The sequence below is a fragment of the Solanum lycopersicum genome, chromosome 2, assembly GCF_036512215.1.
Source record: "Solanum lycopersicum chromosome 2, SLM_r2.1".
Classification (NCBI taxonomy): domain Eukaryota; kingdom Viridiplantae; phylum Streptophyta; class Magnoliopsida; order Solanales; family Solanaceae; genus Solanum; species Solanum lycopersicum.
In genome coordinates this window covers 65,334,793-65,354,720 of record NC_090801.1, presented here as the reverse complement: position 1 = coordinate 65,354,720, position 19,928 = coordinate 65,334,793, and the positions used below count along the sequence as shown (strand labels likewise).

Here is a 19,928-nt window from a genome sequence, read left to right as displayed (position 1 = left end):
AATGATCATCTAAATTTGTACTTTCTTTTGCAGAATCATCTGACTTTGCACTTTCTTCTCAAGGATCATCTGAAGTTGTACTCTTTTTTTTTGAAGGATCTGCAGTTTCACGAGATGGACTGGTGGTTATGGGAAAAGGAAATGGTGGTCTGTTTTTGGCAAAATGTTGATCTGCCATCATCTTTTCTGTTTTACTGGATACTTCTGTTCATAATTTCCTTTGCCTGACAACTGTGATGTTTGAATGAGTCCTATAGGATAGCATACATTACTCAACAGTTTCACCATATCTTGATAACACTTTCTTGGAAGGCATTAAAAGATAGCAATATGTGGAAGTGTTGTAGTTAGTGTTGTTAGCAGCAGAATTAGGTATGGGTTGTACTGACTTTTTCCAAATCCCAATCATTGCTTGAAGAAGCCTTAACAGGCAATGCATTCGTTCCATTTTCATAACACCTCTTTCGGTTCTTGTTGTTCTGGAAAAGCGTTAAAAGATGTTAAAGCCCATTTAGTACAACTTCCCATCCTTCTGAACCTGAGGCCAATGTAGGCTTTTGTTTTTCCTTGATCTCTTCTTGTTGATCTGACTGCCTGCCTGCCTTTTGCTCTCTGTTGTGGTCTGTATGTTCTTCTACCGTCTTTTCTTTACAAACTATTTAGGTGCACATATTATATTTTATGATGATTAAAAATATATACAAATTCGCAAAATAAAGTTTTTAGGCTAGGGGGAAGGAAATATATATACTTTTGGCTAAATTTTATATTTAAAAATTTTATTAAATAATATAAATTAATAATTCTATATTTATAGATTAAATTTTGAATCATAAATTTTATATTTTAAATCAATCTATAAAAATTGTTCAAGTTAAATAAGTTTTATATTATCAATGGAATAGACTTTTTTTTTATTAAAATAAATATGTTTAGAATAAAAATTTACGAAAGTTTAAAGTATAAATTATGTATTAACTAGGTTTTTGGAAACCAAAAAAAGAAAAAAATTACTTTCTTTTTACGCGCTTATTTCTTAAAAAACGCGTGTTAGAAAGCTATAAAATACGGTACCTGGGCATTCATGCTCAACTGAAAGCCGAAACTTCATCCGACTACCGGCGGCGTACTCCGGCGCCAGAGTATGCCGCCGCCTTAGAGTACGAATCAAAACTCTGAGCCCTAAGTTAATTTTCTCCATGTATCTGTTTTGTGACAATGTCAGATTTTCTTTGAATTCTTGCCTGCATTCTTTTTAAGAAAAAATCAAGAACTCATGGATCTTTTTGAAGTTATTCTTAATGCATATTTTCAGGAAATAATGAAATTGTCATTTTCAAGAATATATTGACATTGCAAATATCAAGAAATTCAAGAAAATGCCTGAGGCTGTTTATCAGAAGAGTTGTTGACGAGTTGGTTTCCAACAGCCGCATGTACCACCTAGGAATTGAATGTTGTGAAGTCTATACTCAACACAACTTTTAAAGATAGTGTATTGATGTTCTTGATGCTGACAGCATCTTTTCTATTGTGCTGATGCTGATTTTCTATGATGTTCGGAATGGTCGTTGTAGTCATAGGATTGCATGCATTACTCAACTGATAGGCGGTTTGTGTTCATTAGTGTCTTTTTACAAATGTTCTTATATTTTTTATTTTATGGCTTTACTTGTAACTGGGAAAACTGGTATGTTGATCACTAGATGTTTTGGTTATTTGTTCTAGCTGAAGTTGAGTTGAAATTTGTTCACAAGAAAAATTTATGTTTTTCAGAAAAAATAAAGCCCTACCTAAAAATTTAGGTTGATCTTCATTCATCGGCTCTGGAGGTTGCAAACGCAGCTTTGACCTATCAAATATGCTTACACTGTTGATCTTTGGCATTATTCGACTGCAGACCATGCACTAGATCAAATTTGAGAATTCTGCACTTTTTAGGGTTACTGAATTTTGTTTCAACTGATTACATTGTCTGATTCTGTAGACATTTTGCTAGGTACCGGATAGGAAGCTATTGACTTCAATGCCATGTTATTTGTTAAAAGTGCTGGTCACCACTTATTCGGAATTTCTACTTTGTGTACCATATGTAGGTTAAGAGAGGAGTGGTTTGACTTATCGCTATGTGAAAAAAAAAAAGGTCAGGTGGGTAAGGTGTGGTTCTCCTCTTTATTGAGTATACAGTCGCGATTCTCTAGACTTAAAGTAATTCTGCCGGTGAGAGCAATTGCAGTATCAACATTTATCACTTTCTTTTCTCTCAAGCTACTTTTGGAAAACCTAGATAAGAATATAGTTATTGAAGTATCCTCCTCATCTGTTGCTATTCCATTCCCTGCTCCTCTTTGCAGATATACCTGTGAATTAAGAGATATACCTGAGCTACACTGGATCTCCTTCCATGCAGCCAAAGAAACTGATTGGACTGTGCACTGTCAGGAGAGAGATTGGATCTTTGCAGAATATTTTGTGAGGAAGTGCTCCTGAAAAGTGTGATCCCTGAGTCCGGATTCCTCAGTCAGATAGAAAGTTCAAGTCGGTCTCTTGCTTATCGCACAGTTGGTGTAAACTGGAAATTCAGAAGTCTGCGGCAACCCCTTCAATCTAATGTTTTACCTACAGAGGATAATTTATTGGATAGCAGCTTTCTGGTTAATAAATTCAATGCTTCAGCTATAAATCAGACTTCCTGTTAGGTTGAAGGATGAGTCTGAGACAATTGTAGCTGCCGGATCAACAAAGTACTGTCCCCTTTAGGAAGTGTCTTGAACTTGATGACAGTTCAAATGTGATGCATAAGAGAAGGAAACAATTTGTGCAGAGCTGTTCTTTGCACAAAAGGCTGGTACATGATGGACCGTCTTTTGATAGTGGTAAATTTTTATTTTTTTTTGGAAACTGGTAACTATAATGGTGAAATTTTTATGCTTGTTCTAAAGAGGATATGCGCAGTATAGAAGGACTGGATCCATGAGATGTTTATCGTTCAGGTGCTTCTGAGTTGTGTTATGATTGAGATGATCTGTTACATGTACATTCTCATGATAAAAAAAATCTCAGGAGATGGATCATCAAAAAAATCTTAAGAATTATTTGATACCAAGAGCTATGATCTCCTCTAGTGTGGATGCGGACTCGTATAAATGGATTGATGCTAGAAATCGAGGTAAGACAGATGAGCTTAGAAGTAAGAAGTGTATAAGAAGTCATTCAGCTGCCCTGCCATTTTGCCACAAGTGAGTCTACAAGAAAAGCAGCAGGAAATAAAAATATTAAGGCAAGAAGAAGTTTATGATGTACCACTCATGCCAGGTAATTTGTCTGTTAGTTCTTGTTTGTGTTAAATAATCAAAGATGACAGGAAATGTGTACATTTAATTAATGTTCTTGTCCATCGTTCAGAAACTAGAACTGTAAGGAGATTGCATCATTCTGCAGAAGCTATCTGCTCTGAGCTTCCACAGCAGTCATCCCATCAATGTGATCAATCTTCCACCCCAAGTTGTGGTGACAGTGTATTCTCTCCTGTAAGGTAATGTACTAATGTTATCAAATTTCTTGGGAGGGTTGGGTTTCTTTCTGATATTATCTCAAACAAATATGTTAGTAACTCACACGACCTGATGTGTTCTCTCTTTCAGTTAATTAGATTCATTTGTTTTACCCACTTTTCAAGATTACCTTGACTGCATTCTTATTAGTCATGAAAGCATTAGAGATTATGATGTGTCTTTCTAAGTCTCCTATTCCAGGGTCTCTTTCATATTCCATCTTGCTTATGTTGTGATCTTGTAATAGAACTGTCATGCTTGACATTTTTTATTCAACTTTTCAGAATTTGCACCAACAAAAAGTCAAGGTTTCTTGGATTTTTGGACAAAATGGAGGGACCTCCATCCATAGATTACAGTTGAATAGTTAAACTATATCTCAGATGTTTTTGTAACTTCTTCTCTATTCTGCTAAAATGATGGATTTTTACCTTTTCCAATATGAGATGCAGAGTGGTACTGGAACAGAGAGTCTACCATTGATAAAACCTGCCTAGACGGTGCCAAAGTTCTCCAACTGGTGGATAAGAAGTTCAGATTTGGTTAACATTTACTATTATCTGTAGACCATGTTCACAGGGTTCAAAAGCGCATATGGGTGGTAGCATGCGTCTTGGATCAAGAAGAACGTATTTTCAAGTCAAAGATTCTAAATTTGGTAGTTGTTTCTTAAACTCATGGGAGGCTGAATGGACGTAAGGTTTTGAAGGTAAAGTTTTTTTGTGTTTTAGTTGGTAGTATCCATTAGGATAGGTATAAACCTACTAACTTGGTCTTTGTTCTTGGCACTGTTTGCAGGACGGCATTTGAAGGTAAAGTTCTTTTGAGTTTTAGTTGGTAGTATCCATTAAGATAGATATAAACCCATAAGTCTACTAACTTGGTCTCTTTTCTTGGCACTGTTAACAGGTTGACAAGTGTTTGTACCTTGGAATTGATGATTGTAGACAAAATCTTGGTATAACAGGTAATTCTGTGCAAAGCTACCTGCAATTTTAGAAATCTTATGGTATGCTGTCTCGTTGACATTGAGTTGATAAATCAGGAGTAGTATCTATATCTGGATTACTTAGAAGTGGCTCTAACAAGTTTTTACTCTGGTTTTTGATAACTTCTGCAGTGTGTTAGAATCCACATTGTTTGGAGAACGAAAATCCACAAACTCTGCGCACCCCCTTACATCTAATGCTTTACCTACAGAGGATGATTTACTGGATAACAAATTCAGTGCTTCAGCTAGATCCAGTTATAAATCAGACTCCTGTTAGGTTCTGGATTAGAGGAGTCTTAAACAATTGTAGCTGGCAGATCAACAGAGGATACCTCATTTTGGGGAGTCTCTTGAACTTCATAAGATTCAAATGTGATGCATGTGAGAAGGAAAGCATTTATGTGGAGCTGTTCTTTGCACAGAAGCCTGATACGATCATCTTATGGATTTCTTTAAACAGATTGCTGAAAAATATGGTTCTGGCCTGCCATCTTTTAGTTGAGACTGTCTCCTCTGCCCCATATCCTGAGTTTGCTATTGTGAAGTCTAACTCTGAGCATGAAGTTAATATGTTTTGGTTTGGTTAAAGCAGGACTTGATTCTGATTCACAAGCTGACAACATCTGTCACACTTCTTGCGGTAACATTCTCTAATACTTGTCTTTGTCATATTATACACTCAAGAAGTTAAGTACATGTAAACCATTTGCAAATCAGTTCTAGAAGTGAAAGGTGTTGTAGTTGTTAATACAGGATCAGTTGCTCACTTACATTCTCAAACCTTTTACGACACTTTATTGCTTATTCTCTTCAACATTCATATTCCTCCCTCTTAATGATATATGCCTGTCTACATGTGGAAAACAACTCCTGACGAGCACTTCTTCTCAGGTTTCTTGCTCCATTCTGAGGTATCAATAACAGTTTATATCAGTTATGTGCTGCATCTTGTTGAAAGCAAGAAGGATTTTTGAGGGTTTAAGCCTTTCAAGTGTCATTTGTGGCGCATTGTCTCTTAAGGTTCGAATTCCCGTAACGGATGAGTATTTACAGGCAAAAATCTCTTTATAGTAGATAGTCCCTGCATAGCGTAACTCGATTATTATTCCCCGCGTTAGGATCCCTACATTATTATTTATCACATAGCAGTTTTTACATTATTATCACCGCATCAACATTCCCTGCATGACGAATACTTTAACCAAATAATGTCTTTCTCTTCTTTATTGCAATTTTGTGATATTTCTGAAGAAATGGAGAGTGTCATAGGGTGCTTTATCTTTTCTTCCATCACATTGTGATCGTCTGGGAGTGTATATTCTTATGTAGTAACTGAGGCCCATGACAAAATGAACGTGAGTCCCTTTTTACATAGTCAATGATTATTATCTTTGAACATTACACTAATTGTCATGTTGTACAGAATGCTGCAGATGAGTGAATTCATTCGTTTTGCAGAACTGCTTGAGTAGGTAATGATTGCCTAATAACTCATTGATGTGTCATTTCAATGTAGTGTGTGTAACTTCGTGAATTATTAGGTCCTATCTGGACAAAAGTGGACAACAACCTATCTTGATTTTGAGCAAGATTCAGTACGTTTATGATCATCTAATTTCTTTTCCTTGTGCTGCTTGGCTTGTGAGGGGGAGACTTAAAACTCTTATATAGGGAAAAAATATTATTGAATTGTTGTTGTGTCTACATTATTACTTTGAGAACCTTTTTATAGACCCAAGAATACAATCCTTTACCTAGTAGGATACTATTTAGTATTCCTATTCCTTTTCTAATAGGATTGTATAAACATATTCCTATTCTAATACGATTGTATAAATCTATTTCTATTCCAATATGATTGTATAAACCTATTCCTATTCTAACACTCCCCCTCAGCAATTCATGTACCTAGCTTGTTACAAATGTAATTAACACGAGGACCGATGAGAGGCCTGATGAGATATCCACAAGTTGATCAGTCGACTTCACAAAATTGACAGTCAATCTCAATGTGAGATGTGCTTGTCTTCTCATTAAATACTGGATTTGATGCATAATGTTAGTAAAGACAGATAAAATTTCAGTGTTGAACCACACCTGCAAAGACTGCTTCAAACCATAGAATGCCTCACATAATCGACATATAAGACTACTAAACTCCCCCGTGCAACAAAGTGCTCAAAACCTAGTATAAAGTATATGGATCATGTTGTAATCAATAAATGGGTTGATATTAAACAAGTCAACCAAAAAAATTGGCCGAAACATGCTCATATGCCGGAGTATGAGATTTGGTGTCTAAAAGTGGTCACAATGTAAGAAACAAAATTATATGGGTAGGGTCGGAATGATGTCATGACCCAACTAGAAAATAGAAATTATATAGGATAGTTCGAATTGATGGAACGATCCCATTGAAAAAGAGAAATAATATGGGTAGGGTCGGAATGTGGCACAACACTACTGAAAAAGAGAAATTATGTGAGTAATGAAAAAGAGAAATTATGTTGGTAGGACTGGAATGATGGTTCATATCTACGCAAATCAAATTTGAAGAGTCACTGGAAAGACGAATGGGACTACGCAAATCAAATCTGAGGAGTCACCGAAAAGACACACGGTGCTATGCAACTCAAATATGAGAAAGTAGTTCGGAAAAAGATTCACGGTACAACACAAAGTAAATATGAAAAGTAATTCAGATAGATGCACGGTGCTACACAGATAAGACATGCAAAAGAAAGAGTCACCAGAAGGATGTCATGGTTAGACAAAAATTTAATATGAAAACTTATTCACCGGAATGATAGGACGGTGCTACACAAATTAAATATAAAAAAGTAGTTATCAGAATGATGACACGTTGCTACACAAATTAATTATGAAAAAGTAGTCACCAGAATGATGGCACATTTGCTACATAAAATTAGTAGTCACCGGAGTGATGGCGCGGTGCTACACAAATTAGCTATGAGAAAATAGTCACCAGAAAGATTCACAATGACCCAACTTTTTCTAACATAATCATTGGCTGGACGGGCGGCATATATGAATAATAGCCGCCCGCCGGCCGCGGAAGCTCTTTGATTTTCTACGAAGATCATAGAGGCTCTCATACCATGTGAGAAATATAGGAAAAGAATATTATTGAATTGTTATTATGTCTACATTATTACATTCAGACCCTTTTTATAGACCCTAAAATACAATCCTTTACCAAGCAGGATATTAATTAGTATTTCTATTCCTATTCTAATGGGATTGTATAAACATATTCCTATTCTAATAGGATTGTATAAACATATTCCTATTCTAATTGGATTGTATAAACATATTCCTATTCTAATAGGATTATATAAACCTATTTCTATTCCATTAGGATTGTATAAACCTATTCAAGTGCCATGTCATGTTAATGTCTTTGCAACCGACAGCTTGCTGATGCAGATGGATCATAAACAGTACCCTGTCAGCGAATCAGGTCTTGAAAAAACAAGGTTTGCAGGAATAAGTTACTTTTTAATATATGAATCTGGAGCTACCTTGATGCTCTCGCCTCCATCCCCACCCCTACATATGATAAACAAAAAGAACAGGGAATTAAAACCAAAAGTGATTTAAGATAATTTTCTTTATTCCTGTTCGCTTTGTGTTCATTTGTGTTGGAACAATAACTCCTAAATGGATAGAGTGGAACAGATACAGAGGAATGAAGATCAATATGTCAGGCTAACTAATTTTGGTGAAGCATAATTGATGGATTGATTCCTGATATTGTCATTCCATTTATTTATATATTTTCGTAGGTGCAATTATGTATGCTGATGCATTGTTGTCTTCTGAATGTTCCTCATTGTTGAGGAGTTGAAGCAGATTCCATTGTGTTTTCAAGTGAGATGAAAATTGCATTTAAGGAAATATCTGCGTTGGAACTGCATTTGATGGTATGTTTAGGAGAACATTGCGTATTATTAATGACATCTTTTCTTTTGTTAGTGTGCTCACGGGTGACTAATTACTGTCCCTCTTGTCAACTTGGGTGCTCTGCATGAGAAAATTTCCATGTTAAGTTCGTGGAGTAGGATTTCCTCTGAGGATATTTCCTGTCTAGTTTACTTCTAAAGCCGTACTCATCTGATTGATCTTTTAGTTTGATTATATATTGTTGAAGTCCAAATCGGGTCTTTCATTTCCCGGAAGAGTCTCAACAAAGAATCTCCCTTGCACATCCCAGTGTCTCCTTCAAAATTATTGATATTGAAAGGGGTTCGCCGTTCACCGTTGATACACCGGCTAACTCAAGGATATTTCCTGTTTGGTTTCTTAGATTTTGTTCATTTGCTTGCAGTGAGGATGACCTGCCTTTGCACACGTGCTTTTTCTTCTCTTTGCCGCTGTTGTCTAATGGTTGGGATTCATCGAGCTCCCTTAATAAATTGAATGCAAGCTTTCAGGATAAAGAGACGTGATAAGTTATCTTTTCTACAATTTGTTTCTTTAAAAACCACTGTTTAACTTGCAGGTCCTTCAGTATTTCAGTATATCCTGACAAAGAAAAACGGGAAACTAATCTTTGGTTAACATTTACTAAATTGGATGCTTTCCTTTTATGGTGTGTTTGTTTTCCTTGACCTTCGTAATGCAGGTTTCAATTCAAGATTTGTTTCTTAAGAATCAATACAAAAATTACTTAATAACATAGCTACGAGTTCTGACAGTGTTTCTGACATTGAGCAGCAAAGTAGATCTCAGATATATTCACTGTTCTTGTTGAACCTAAACTGCCCAAGATAAGTTTTATATGATTTGACTTTTCGGCCTTCTAAGAACTCTGTGGAACATAGCTGTGATTTTTGTTGGCATTTATGACTTAGTCTCCTGTTTTTTGCTTACCCAATTATTTCTGCTTCCATTAAGATGAAATTTGCAGTTTTTTTTTTTTACGAATCTACTTCAATTTTTGTAAATCTAGACATTTGCTGCATCAATCATCTTGGGAGCCTTGCTATCTTTCTGAGATAGTGACATTCAGCTGTACTATGATTTTTAAGTAGGGTCAGGGTAGAGGGGTCGCTCATATTTTCAGGAGTTTGAAATTTGCAGGTCAATCTCAGTCGTTTAATTCAAATGAAAATTTTCTGTTATTCAGGAAAAGTAGAATCCTACCAAAAGATTTAGGTTGATCTTCATTCTTCAGCTATGGAGGTTGGAAATGCAGCTTTGACACTGTTGATCTTTGTATTATTCTAGAGAGTAGAGACTCAAGAGCTTTCGAGGATACTTTTTTATGTACTCTTTGTTTCAAAAGGTATCAACTTACCTCCTTCAGGTTAGAGATACTGTGTTAGTATCTTTTCTGTTCTTTGAAGAATTAAAAGAGTGAAATATATATTAATGATGATTTTCTTTGATGAGTGGAGGAAGTTGGAGCACATGTAAGTGGAGGACTGCGTTTGGTTCCTCTTAATATTCGACGACCATGCTCTAGATTAAACTTGAGAACGTTTGCACTTTTTAGGATTACTGAAATTTGTTTCACTGGTTACATTGTCTGATTTTGTAGACATTTTGCTATGAGTTGGATAGGAAGCTATTGACTTCAATGCCATGTCTTTGTGAAAATCTCTGGTCATTATACTCTGTATTTCTTCTTCATTTATCATATGTAAGTTATGAGAGGCTCTGATGTTCTGTTTATATTGGCGTTAGTCTATCTGTTAGAGTTTCTTCAACAGGTTAATGCATTTACACTAACTAGCTTTCATATTCCATGCCTTCATTTAATTTATTTTTAATCTTTCTCTTACTTATATTCTTGCTTAAATGCCGTGTCGTGGTCTATGAAAAATTTATCTGCAACGCACTTAACTACCCCCTATTTTTACATTACTCCCTTCCTCTCAATTTTCTTTTTATTATACAAGAATTGGAGGAGATGAAATTTCAAATGATGGTGCTTTTATATTTGTTTTTCCCTTCATATGTTATCTTTAAGTTGAAGTGTTTTTGGAAGTTTTGCGGGCTTAGATGCTATTTGTTTTATTAAAAGCTATAGCAAAATCTAGAAGTTATTACGCTTTTCATTAGGAGCCTAAAAGGATTGCGCTTCTTTCTAGAAAAAGAAACACTGATGGTCTTACCTTTCCTAGTTTTATTGATAAATATTATTGTTTTCGAAATTGATGAATGTTAGAGGTTTCAAGAAATAATTGAGGGTAAATATGTTGAATATTGTTAAGTTTGAAACTTTAAATATTATAGTTAAAACTTGCTCATTTTTGTGGTGCTTTAATTCGAATTATGCAACTCCAAAATTTCTATTTATTTATTTTTTACTTTCTAATGGTTATCCGTGGTATAATATTTTGGTGTTAATTTGATTTTATTATGCATAATTTTATAATCTCTAGAGGTATTCTTAGATGATCAACATATAAATTTGATAGTAGGTATTCGGTCTTGATGATAATTTTAATGAGCTGTTAATTTAAGAGTAGAAATGGTATGAAGCAACATAGTTATGGATGTTCTAGTCTCTATTCTTCTTTTCACTAGTATCCTTACCCGCGATTTTTGCGAAATTGAATGTATTTTTCAAACAATTGATGGCCTTAATTGATTAATTTTCAATAGAAAGTGTATAAATAAAACAATACCAATTAAGTCAAGGTCTTGATGTTGGCTATTCAAAAATTTGCTAGAAAGATATTCTCAAACTTAAATAAAGTCATATACTAAAATGTATATTTATAAAAAAAGTCATGATGTCATTAGTAATTTGATGTGTATTTATCTACATTATAATATAAAATTTATCATAGAGTAGTAAAGTATTAATTTTTTTTAGAGTACATGAAGTGTAGGTTGTAGAAAGGTAAAGCGATAGTTGTATGACTTGTATACATGTTAGTCCCTAATACATGTAGCAGAGTGGAAGAGTTTTTATAGCATTAATCTAATAATCACTAAAAAAATTAATATATGATGATAATTATTCAAAAACAACTCCTTTAACGTAAAAAAAAATAAGACAGATAATTTTTACTTAAAATAATTAAAGAGTGGAAGAGTTTTATTTTTTTCAGATACATACATAATTACATATAAAGAAGTGAAAGAGTTTTATTTTTTATTTTTTTGATAGGAGTGGAAGAGTTTTATTACATTAATTTAATTATCAATGTAGTCATCACTGAAAAATATATATGATAATAACTATTCAAAACATAACTCATTCTTTAATGTGAAAAATAAGATAGATAATTTTTGCTTGAAATAATTAAAAGTCAAATATATATTATTCACAAATGCACATTTGTTATAGCATAACTATAAAATGACTTTGAGAATTTTTTCTTCATTCTTTTTTTTTATTAAATAATTTATTTATTAAAAGTTTTAAAAATACTAAAACGGATGTCTAATATAATAGACCATATAATATATCTTTTAAGATATCGATATCTAATAACTATGGGTGTGTTTGGTATGGAGGAAAATGTTTTTTCTGAAAAATAAGTAGGTTTTGGATTTATTTTCTCGTGTTTGGTTGATGAGTAGAAAATATTTTTCGAAAATTATTCTTTAGTGTTTAATTTATGAATGAAAAATGTTTTTGAGAGATATCTTTTATTTTAATTAGAGTAAAAAATAATTTATGAAATTGAAAATATTTTTTAAAATCAAAGTTATTATTTTTTTGGGGTGGTGGTGGGGTGGGGTAGTGGATGGGGGTGGGGGGAAGGGGGAGGAGTGAAAAAATAAAAATTTGAAGTTGATAGTATTTTTAAAAAACAAAATTATTTTTTTTTTGGAGGAGAGGGAGGGGGGGTTAGAAGTTTAAAAATAAAAATTTAAAGTTGAAAATATTTTTAAAAAGTAAAATTAATTTTTTGGAGAGGGGGTGGGGGCTAGCCAGTTTGGGGGGTCAGGAATCTGGTGAAAAAATAAAATTTTAAAATTGAAAATATTTTTTTAAAATTGATTTTTTTTTCCAAAAAAATATAATTTGAAATTGGAGGAGAGTTTTGGAAAATGTTTTCCTTAATTTTTGCTTAATTTTTCAAGAAAAGTCATTTTCCCTAATTTTGAAAAAAATAAGTTAATTTAAAAAATATTTTTCAAAACTTTTATCCCAACTAAATATGAAAAAAATTGAAAAACATTTTCCCTCCTTACCAAACACACTATGAGAAGTGTAATATTTTACCTTTCAATAATGACAATGATTATCATCCCACATTTTCCCGCAAAGGTAAAACAAAAAGGGAAATGTGGGTGGACTTTATTTTATGTTCAATAAATAAAAAAGCTCAACAACGAAGCAAATAAGTACAATAATACCTTTACATAACATTTAGTAAATATCCGGAAAAGAATAATTGCTATCCTGGCCTCTTATATATAGTTAGTAAAGTAAAGTAATATATATAAAAGTTAAAAATGGTTGAAAGGTTGAAATGGGCCGCTGAAATATAATTTTTTTTGTAGAGAAAGGAAATATATATATTATTGGCTAAATTTTATATTTAAGAAATTTATTAAATAATATAAATTCATAATTTTATATTTATGAATAAAAATTTTGACTCATAAATTTTTATATTTTAAATTGATCTATAAAAAATGCACAAATTAAATAAGTGTATGGGATGATAACGAATTTCACATTATCAATGGAATAGACTTTTTAAAAAAATTAAAATAAATAAATCTGTTTAGAATAAAATTTACAGAAGTTTTTAAATTATGTATTAACTAGTTTTTGGAAACAAAAAAAAAGAAAAAATTAGTTTTTATTTTTTAAATTATGTATTAACTAGTTTTTGGAAACCAAAAAAAGAAAAAAATAGCTTTTGTTTTTTACGCGTTTATTTCTTAAAACGCGTGTTAGAAATCTATAAAATACGCTACCTGGACATTGTGTAAGTCAGGAAGTCATGCTCATACGCTACCGGCGGCGTACTCCGGCGCCAGACTACGCTGCGTATGTCGCCGACGAAGCAAAACTGTAAACCCTAAGTTAATTTTCTCCATGTATCTGCGTCTTTCCTCCATTAACTGTTTTGTGACAATGTCAGATTTTCTTTGAATTCTTGCCTGCATTCCTTTTAAGAAAAATCAAGAACTTATCCATCTTTTTGAAGTTACACCTGTATTCTTAAGGCATATTTACAGGAAATAATGAAATTGTTATTTTCAAGAATATATTGACATTGCAAATATAAAGAAATTCAAGAAAACTTTCTTTCTCCAAAAAATTCTGTTGTTTTTCGTACTGTGTGTTGAAGATGTTCTAGAATTTGTTTTTGAGCCTTTTTATCTTGTATGATTTCAGAAGGGTTGTTGAGGAGTTGGTTTTAACAGCCGTAGGAATTGAATGTTGTGGAGTTGTTCTTGAAGTCCCACTCACACAACTTTTAAAGATAGTGTACTGATGTTCTTGATGCTGACATCATCTTTTCTATTGTATTGATGCCTGTACATAATTTCTTTGCCCAACAACTATGTGTACATAACTTGGAATGGTCGTTGTAGCCATAGGATTGCATGCATTACTCAACTAATAGGCCGCTCTGGCGGTTTGTATTCATTGGTTTGCATATATTATCCGGAAGCCCAATGAGGGTTTTGCATTCTCTGGAAGAGTCTCTGCGAAGAATCTCCCTTGTGCGTCCCACTGTCTCCTTCAAAATTGTTGACATTGAAAGGCCTGTCTCTGTTATACTAGCTAACTTAAGGATATGTCCCATCTGGTTTCTTTGATTTTGTAAATATGTGTGCAGTGAGCATGAACGACTTTGCACACATGCTTCTCCTTCTCGCCGTTGCCGCTATTGTCCACTGGGATTTTCATTCCTCTGAGTTCCCTTAACAAATTGAATTCAACAGATGGTTCATTCAAGCTCACGGCAGGTCTTGATGTTTACATAATGAATGTATGCGGGCCCAAATTAATGGATAAGAGATGTGATAAGTTATCTTTTTTACATTTTGTTTCTTTAACAACCACTATTTAATCTTAAGATTTGGTTAACATTTACTATAATCTGGAGACCAATAAAAACTCACAGTTTCTTAGATTCTGGGACAAAATGGAGGGACTTCCATCCAGAGATTTTACAGTTGAGTACTTAAACTGTATCTTAGATGTTTTTCTGTTAAGATGATGGGTTTTTACCTTTCCCAATATGAGATGCGGAGCAGTACTTTAACAGAGAGTCTTGAGAATCAGGATACCATTGATAAAACCTGCCTGGAGGGTTCCAAAGTTCCCCAACAGGTGGATAAGATGTTTATTCTGATTGTGGATGGCACAACACTTGCTATAATTGATCCGGTCTATTCTGGCCGTTGTATAGTCCATTATGTCCATTCTTGGTTTCTCAAAAACCTCGTTATAATGCATTTACTTTAAAAGATTGTTTCTACTACGGATCATTTGGTTGGACTCATTAGAAAATATAAAAATCTCAGCATAAACTTCTGCATATACAATATTTGTTGGTCGTGTAAGTAAAAGTAATAACTGCATAACTATGTATCACTCTGTTATCCACATAAAAAAAATATGCTCGACCTAACTTATGCAGCGTCTAGTTGGTGGTATTTATCTGTTCATTATTAATATCCTCATAACTTATGCGAGAATCTACGTATTATTTTTTAATTGTTACTGTCTCAAAAAAAAATTAGACTCCTAAACTGGCCCCCCTCCTCTCTTTCTTCAAACATAGGTACACATAAGAAAGCAGACGTGTCAACAATGCACGGGTGTGTATTTACAAGCAAAAACTTCCTTTATTGTATTTAGTCCATGCATAATGTTCCCTGCATGACTCATTTATTATTCACCGTGTTAGGTTCCCTACATTATTATTTACAGCATAACAGTTTTTACATTATTATCACCGCATAAACATTCCCTGCATGACTAATACTTTAACCAAATGATGTCTTATGAAAATTGGTTGTTTTTTTGATAATACAGGTTCCATGTGTTTTGGGTGTTAGTCTAACTGATGTGGACCTGGTAGAATTTCTTCAACAGGTTAGTCCATTGACACTAACTAGTTTTCATATTTTTCTAATGTGGAATTTTGCTTGTATTCTTGCTTAAATCCCATGTGTCAAGTTCTCTGAATAATGTATTTGTTCAACCCACTTTTCTAACTCCCCTGTTTTTAACGTTACTCCCTTCCTCCAATTAACGCCTCCCTTTAATTTATTCCACCCCTCTCATTTTTCTTTTGATTATACATCATTCAAGAACCAGAAAAAATGAAACCAAAGGGTGCCAACAAATTTTTGAAAGATAGTGCTTTAATAGGTTTTTTTCCTTAATAGGTTATCTTTAGACAAACTTCTGTTATTCACTTCTTCTATAAGTTTTCCATTTCAATTTCCCCTTACATCAACAGCTTATTCAAAGATGAGGACAAATGTACAGCTTATTTTTCTAATGTGGAATCCATTCAGTGCAAAGTTAAGGTAAACTACTTAGGTGACATTTGTTTACAGTTCTAAAAATTGAACTCTTCTAATTTAAAGTTTTATTGTTCGCGTAATCCGAAAAGGTGATTGGTTTACATTACTTTTCTATTTTCTAATTCTGTTGACATAATTGGAAGTTCCTACAATTGTTCAAACCAAAAAGTTAACTTCATTCATTCAAATTGAAGCTCGTTTAAGGTTACCATTTCTCCAAAAATTGTAGTCTTTACAAAAATATATTTATAAAGATAAAACGGACAAACAAGGTTATCTTTTATGATGTTGAAGTTGATATATATGTGTCTTTGGTTTAAATTCAACAATTTTTGGAAGTTCGCGAGCTTTGATGCTATTTTGCTATACAAAAACTAGCAAAATCTTGAAGTTACTATGCTTTTCATCAAGAGCTTAAAAGGATTTAGTTTATTTCTAGAAAAAGAAACATCAATGGTCTTATGTGTCTTAGTTTTATTGACAAATGTTAGTGTTTTGTAGTGATGAATGTTGATGTTCAAGATATAATGTTGTTCCTTCTCTGTATATCCCGTATTTCAATCACTATATTGCATGCATGATCATTATATTCTTCTCTGTTTAAATGAATCTACCTTCTTCACTGAATTTATTTATTGTTTTATTATTGTTTAAGTTGGTTGACATAGCTTGTCCTCTCCGGGTTGAAAGTAATATGGATGTTTTGTATATGTATGGAGAAATCCTCCGCATTCTCTAACATTGAATGGAAGGAGTGAGAACCGCATTTGTATATGATCATGTGCTGGAATACTTTCTGATATACTGCCCATTTGTAGCTATTTTAGTAGCTCAAGTGTAGAGATTCCATACATTAGTGCTTTTATAGAGTTCATAATGCAATCACATTTCTTTTGATAAATATACTGCTATTCAGGTGGGAGTTTATATTGCAATCATGCTGCCGGCGCATCTTAACTGTCCTGCCAATGCTCTGCTCAAGTAATAGTACCACTCAAATCAATTTCCCGCCATTTTATATGCTCAAGTAATACAACTGCTCTTCTCATTATCTTGGTGAGAACTTGATTTTGTCATATTTTCTTGGAGTTCTTGCATGCATTCTTTCTAAAAAGGTAAAAAAAAATCAAGTACTTGTTGGCTTTTTTGAAGTGAAATTGGTATATTTTCTTGGAGTTCTTGCATGCATATTTTCAGAAAATCAAAGAGATTGTTGTTTTTAAGAATATATTGTCATTGCAAATATCAAGAAAACTCAAGATTTCTGTTAAGGATGTTCAAGAATGTGTTTTTACTTATCTAGGGAGATTGTTGAGGGGTTATCTTGTACTCCCTCCCTTTCAAAAAGGGTGACTCAGTTTTGACTTGGATAGAGTTTAAAAAAGAATGAAAACTTCTTAATCTTGTGGTTCTAAATTAAAGTTATGTTAAATGTACCTTAATATTCTTTAATTTTATGGTCTTAAATATGTCACGTGAAAAGTTAAAGTGTTGCAAAAAAGAAAAGGGGTTATTCTTTTTGAAACAGATTAAAAAGTAAATAGGGATATTCTTTTATAAACTCAGGGAGTATATGATATCATAGGGTGTGGTGAGCAGTTAGTTTTCAACAGCTTCAATTTCTCTTTTAAAGAAAAAGCAATAATGAAGATTGTGATAATTGTCATGGTTATTTCTTTTAGTTGTATTCGGTTTGCTACTCTCTTCGATTTGTAATTGTTCTCTTTGATATATTTTTTCATAATTATTTTCTTTCCATATTAGTCAATTTGATTTTACCTTTTTAATGAGGTGGGATTTGGAAAAGTCTGAACCAGGTTAATCATTATTTGTCCGTTTATGATGTATTTGATTTGGACCACATTGCTCTTTGATATCGATAAACACACAACTTAGAGGACGGTTTGTCGAGTGTATTAGGAAAAATAATGGATACATTAATCATCTTGTGTATTATAAATGTCTTGTTTAATACTCTTTGTCAACCTATATATAATTGTACTTAATTGTGTATTAAGGTGTGTATAGCAATGTAATGATTTCATTGACATTGAAATGATTAAAGACGCAATTGCTCTTAAAAACTTTTTTTACATCTTTTCTGCCATTATAGTGGAGGTTATCTTTGTAAATTAATTTTATGCAATGCGTGCTATTTTTTTAATGCATAAAATTAATACATGCGCTGCTAATGCAAGCGAAATTTATACATGCGCTGCTAATGCAAACATTACTACTATATTCTATTTAGCATTGTTCTTAAACACTCTAACAAATCTAATAGCAGGAATTCCTCTCCTTAAATTAATTATTGATAAAAGAAATTAATTATTGCAATTTCAATTGAAATTAAAAGAAAATTCTAGTATTAAAATCGAATTATTTTTTCAGTTGTTTATACATAGTATTTTTAGTATTGAGTGAAAAACTAATCTACTAATTACCCAGTGTTATTGCAATTTTGGGGAGAAATTGAAACAAAGTTGTAGAATTAAAATCGACTACAAGGATAATTATTTTTACGCTGTTTTGTTTATACATAGTTTTTTATTTAATTATATTTTATATAATATAATCTTGAAACTTTTTTATGTGTTCTGTTTTTATATTTTAAACCCTCTTAATAAATCTTTGAAGGACAAAAATTGAGTTTAATGGTCAATTAAACACAAGTTGAGTGACCCTTGACGCAATCAATTACTGCAAGGAGTTTGTTACATAATAAAAGAGAAAATGAAAGCATACATAATAAAACCTCTAAAAATCTATAAAGTAGAGCTTTTTGATCATTGAAAGAATTTATCTCTATAGATTTGGATACAATTCCATGGAAGGCACCATGGACTTGTAAATTTCATATATAAGTCTGTTTTCAAACTCAGTATTTGTATAAGCTAATTCAATTTCCCTTGCCTTTGGAATTCTCTTTCTGCCAAACATGTAATTTTCATTGTTCACATTACCAGCCAAGTGAAACATCATATTCATATAAGCATTCTTGAATTTGTTCCATAATTCTAATGGTGAAAAAAACTTCAATTTCAATTTTGGAATTGTTTTAATCCTCCATAGAATTGATCTTTTTTGGCTCTTCCCACCTAACTTAATAACCTTTATGTTCTTCCTGCCATTACCATACTTTCTTTGTGATCTCTTTAGTGAGCCTCCATTGAATATATGTTGAACTAAATCCATATTATATTCTTTCTATATGAATTTGTGGTTTTGTTTATGAGAGAGTTGTGAGTTGATTAAGGGAAAGAAATGCTACTTCTATTTATATATAAAAAAAACAATTTAAGAGAGGAATTTTGAAATGGAATTTTAAATTACATTACGTGTGAAATTGATTTTCTAATTGCTTTAAGTCAGCAGGTCAATAAAGCCTGTGGGAGGTATTGTGGGAATTCAATGGTGGACTATTCATCCAAATCATTGAAAATTTCAAATGAGGTTTCATGAGAAGATATACTTCTTGATGGTTTTATAACACAAAAAGTAAAGTTTTCTAATTGGTATCTAGTTTTTTTTCTTCTATAAAAATAAATAAATTATGAAATCTAAGTAATGCAAGTGAAGAAAACAAACTGTGTGCCTGATAGAAAATATAGTTCAAAGAAAAATACTTGTAGAAATAGTAGTACAAGAGAAGAAGATCAAGCCCTCCTATGTAACAGAGAATATTATTAGTAGTATTTATTAATAAATAATCCATCTAGAAGTTTAGCAGTCAATATGAAATTAGAAAGGCATGACACTTCTGCTAGCTTAGTCTAAAAAGGTATCTCACAAGCCTATGCCCATTTTGCAAAGTATCTACCACTTGTGTAATCTAAGAATATGATCTAACACATCGCTGACCCCCTAAATTTGGCATCAATTTTCATTTAGACACT

General features: G+C 32.7%; 1 protein-coding gene and 1 long non-coding RNA gene across 15 annotated transcripts in view; both read left to right on the top strand.

The window, feature by feature from the left end:
• LOC104645721 (uncharacterized) overlaps nt 1–7,022 on the top strand; it is a 31,314-nt gene extending 24,292 nt beyond the window's left edge. For 11 of the 14 annotated variants that reach the window (XR_011215072.1, XR_011215074.1, XR_011215078.1 and 8 more), the window contains 5 exons: nt 34–3,315; nt 3,406–4,263; nt 4,353–4,366; nt 4,464–4,521; nt 4,675–7,022. Coding sequence is in view for 1 of the 14 variants with exons in the window: in XM_069294539.1 (XP_069150640.1) it covers nt 3,309–3,315; nt 3,406–3,535; nt 3,839–3,912; nt 4,007–4,101 (306 nt within the window). In the remaining 13 variants the exon portion in view is untranslated. The remainder of the gene's footprint in view (nt 1–33; nt 3,316–3,405; nt 4,264–4,352; nt 4,367–4,463; nt 4,522–4,674) is intronic. The other 3 variants (XM_069294539.1, XR_011215076.1, XR_011215071.1) reach the window with 3 other exon arrangements.
• A 6,220-nt stretch (nt 7,023–13,242) lies between these two features.
• LOC138341863 (uncharacterized) lies at nt 13,243–19,285 on the top strand. The gene is made up of 2 exons (XR_011214924.1): nt 13,243–15,318; nt 15,536–19,285. It is a non-coding gene; the product is annotated as an uncharacterized lncRNA (long non-coding RNA).
• The last annotated feature ends 643 nt before the right edge of the window (nt 19,286–19,928 follow it).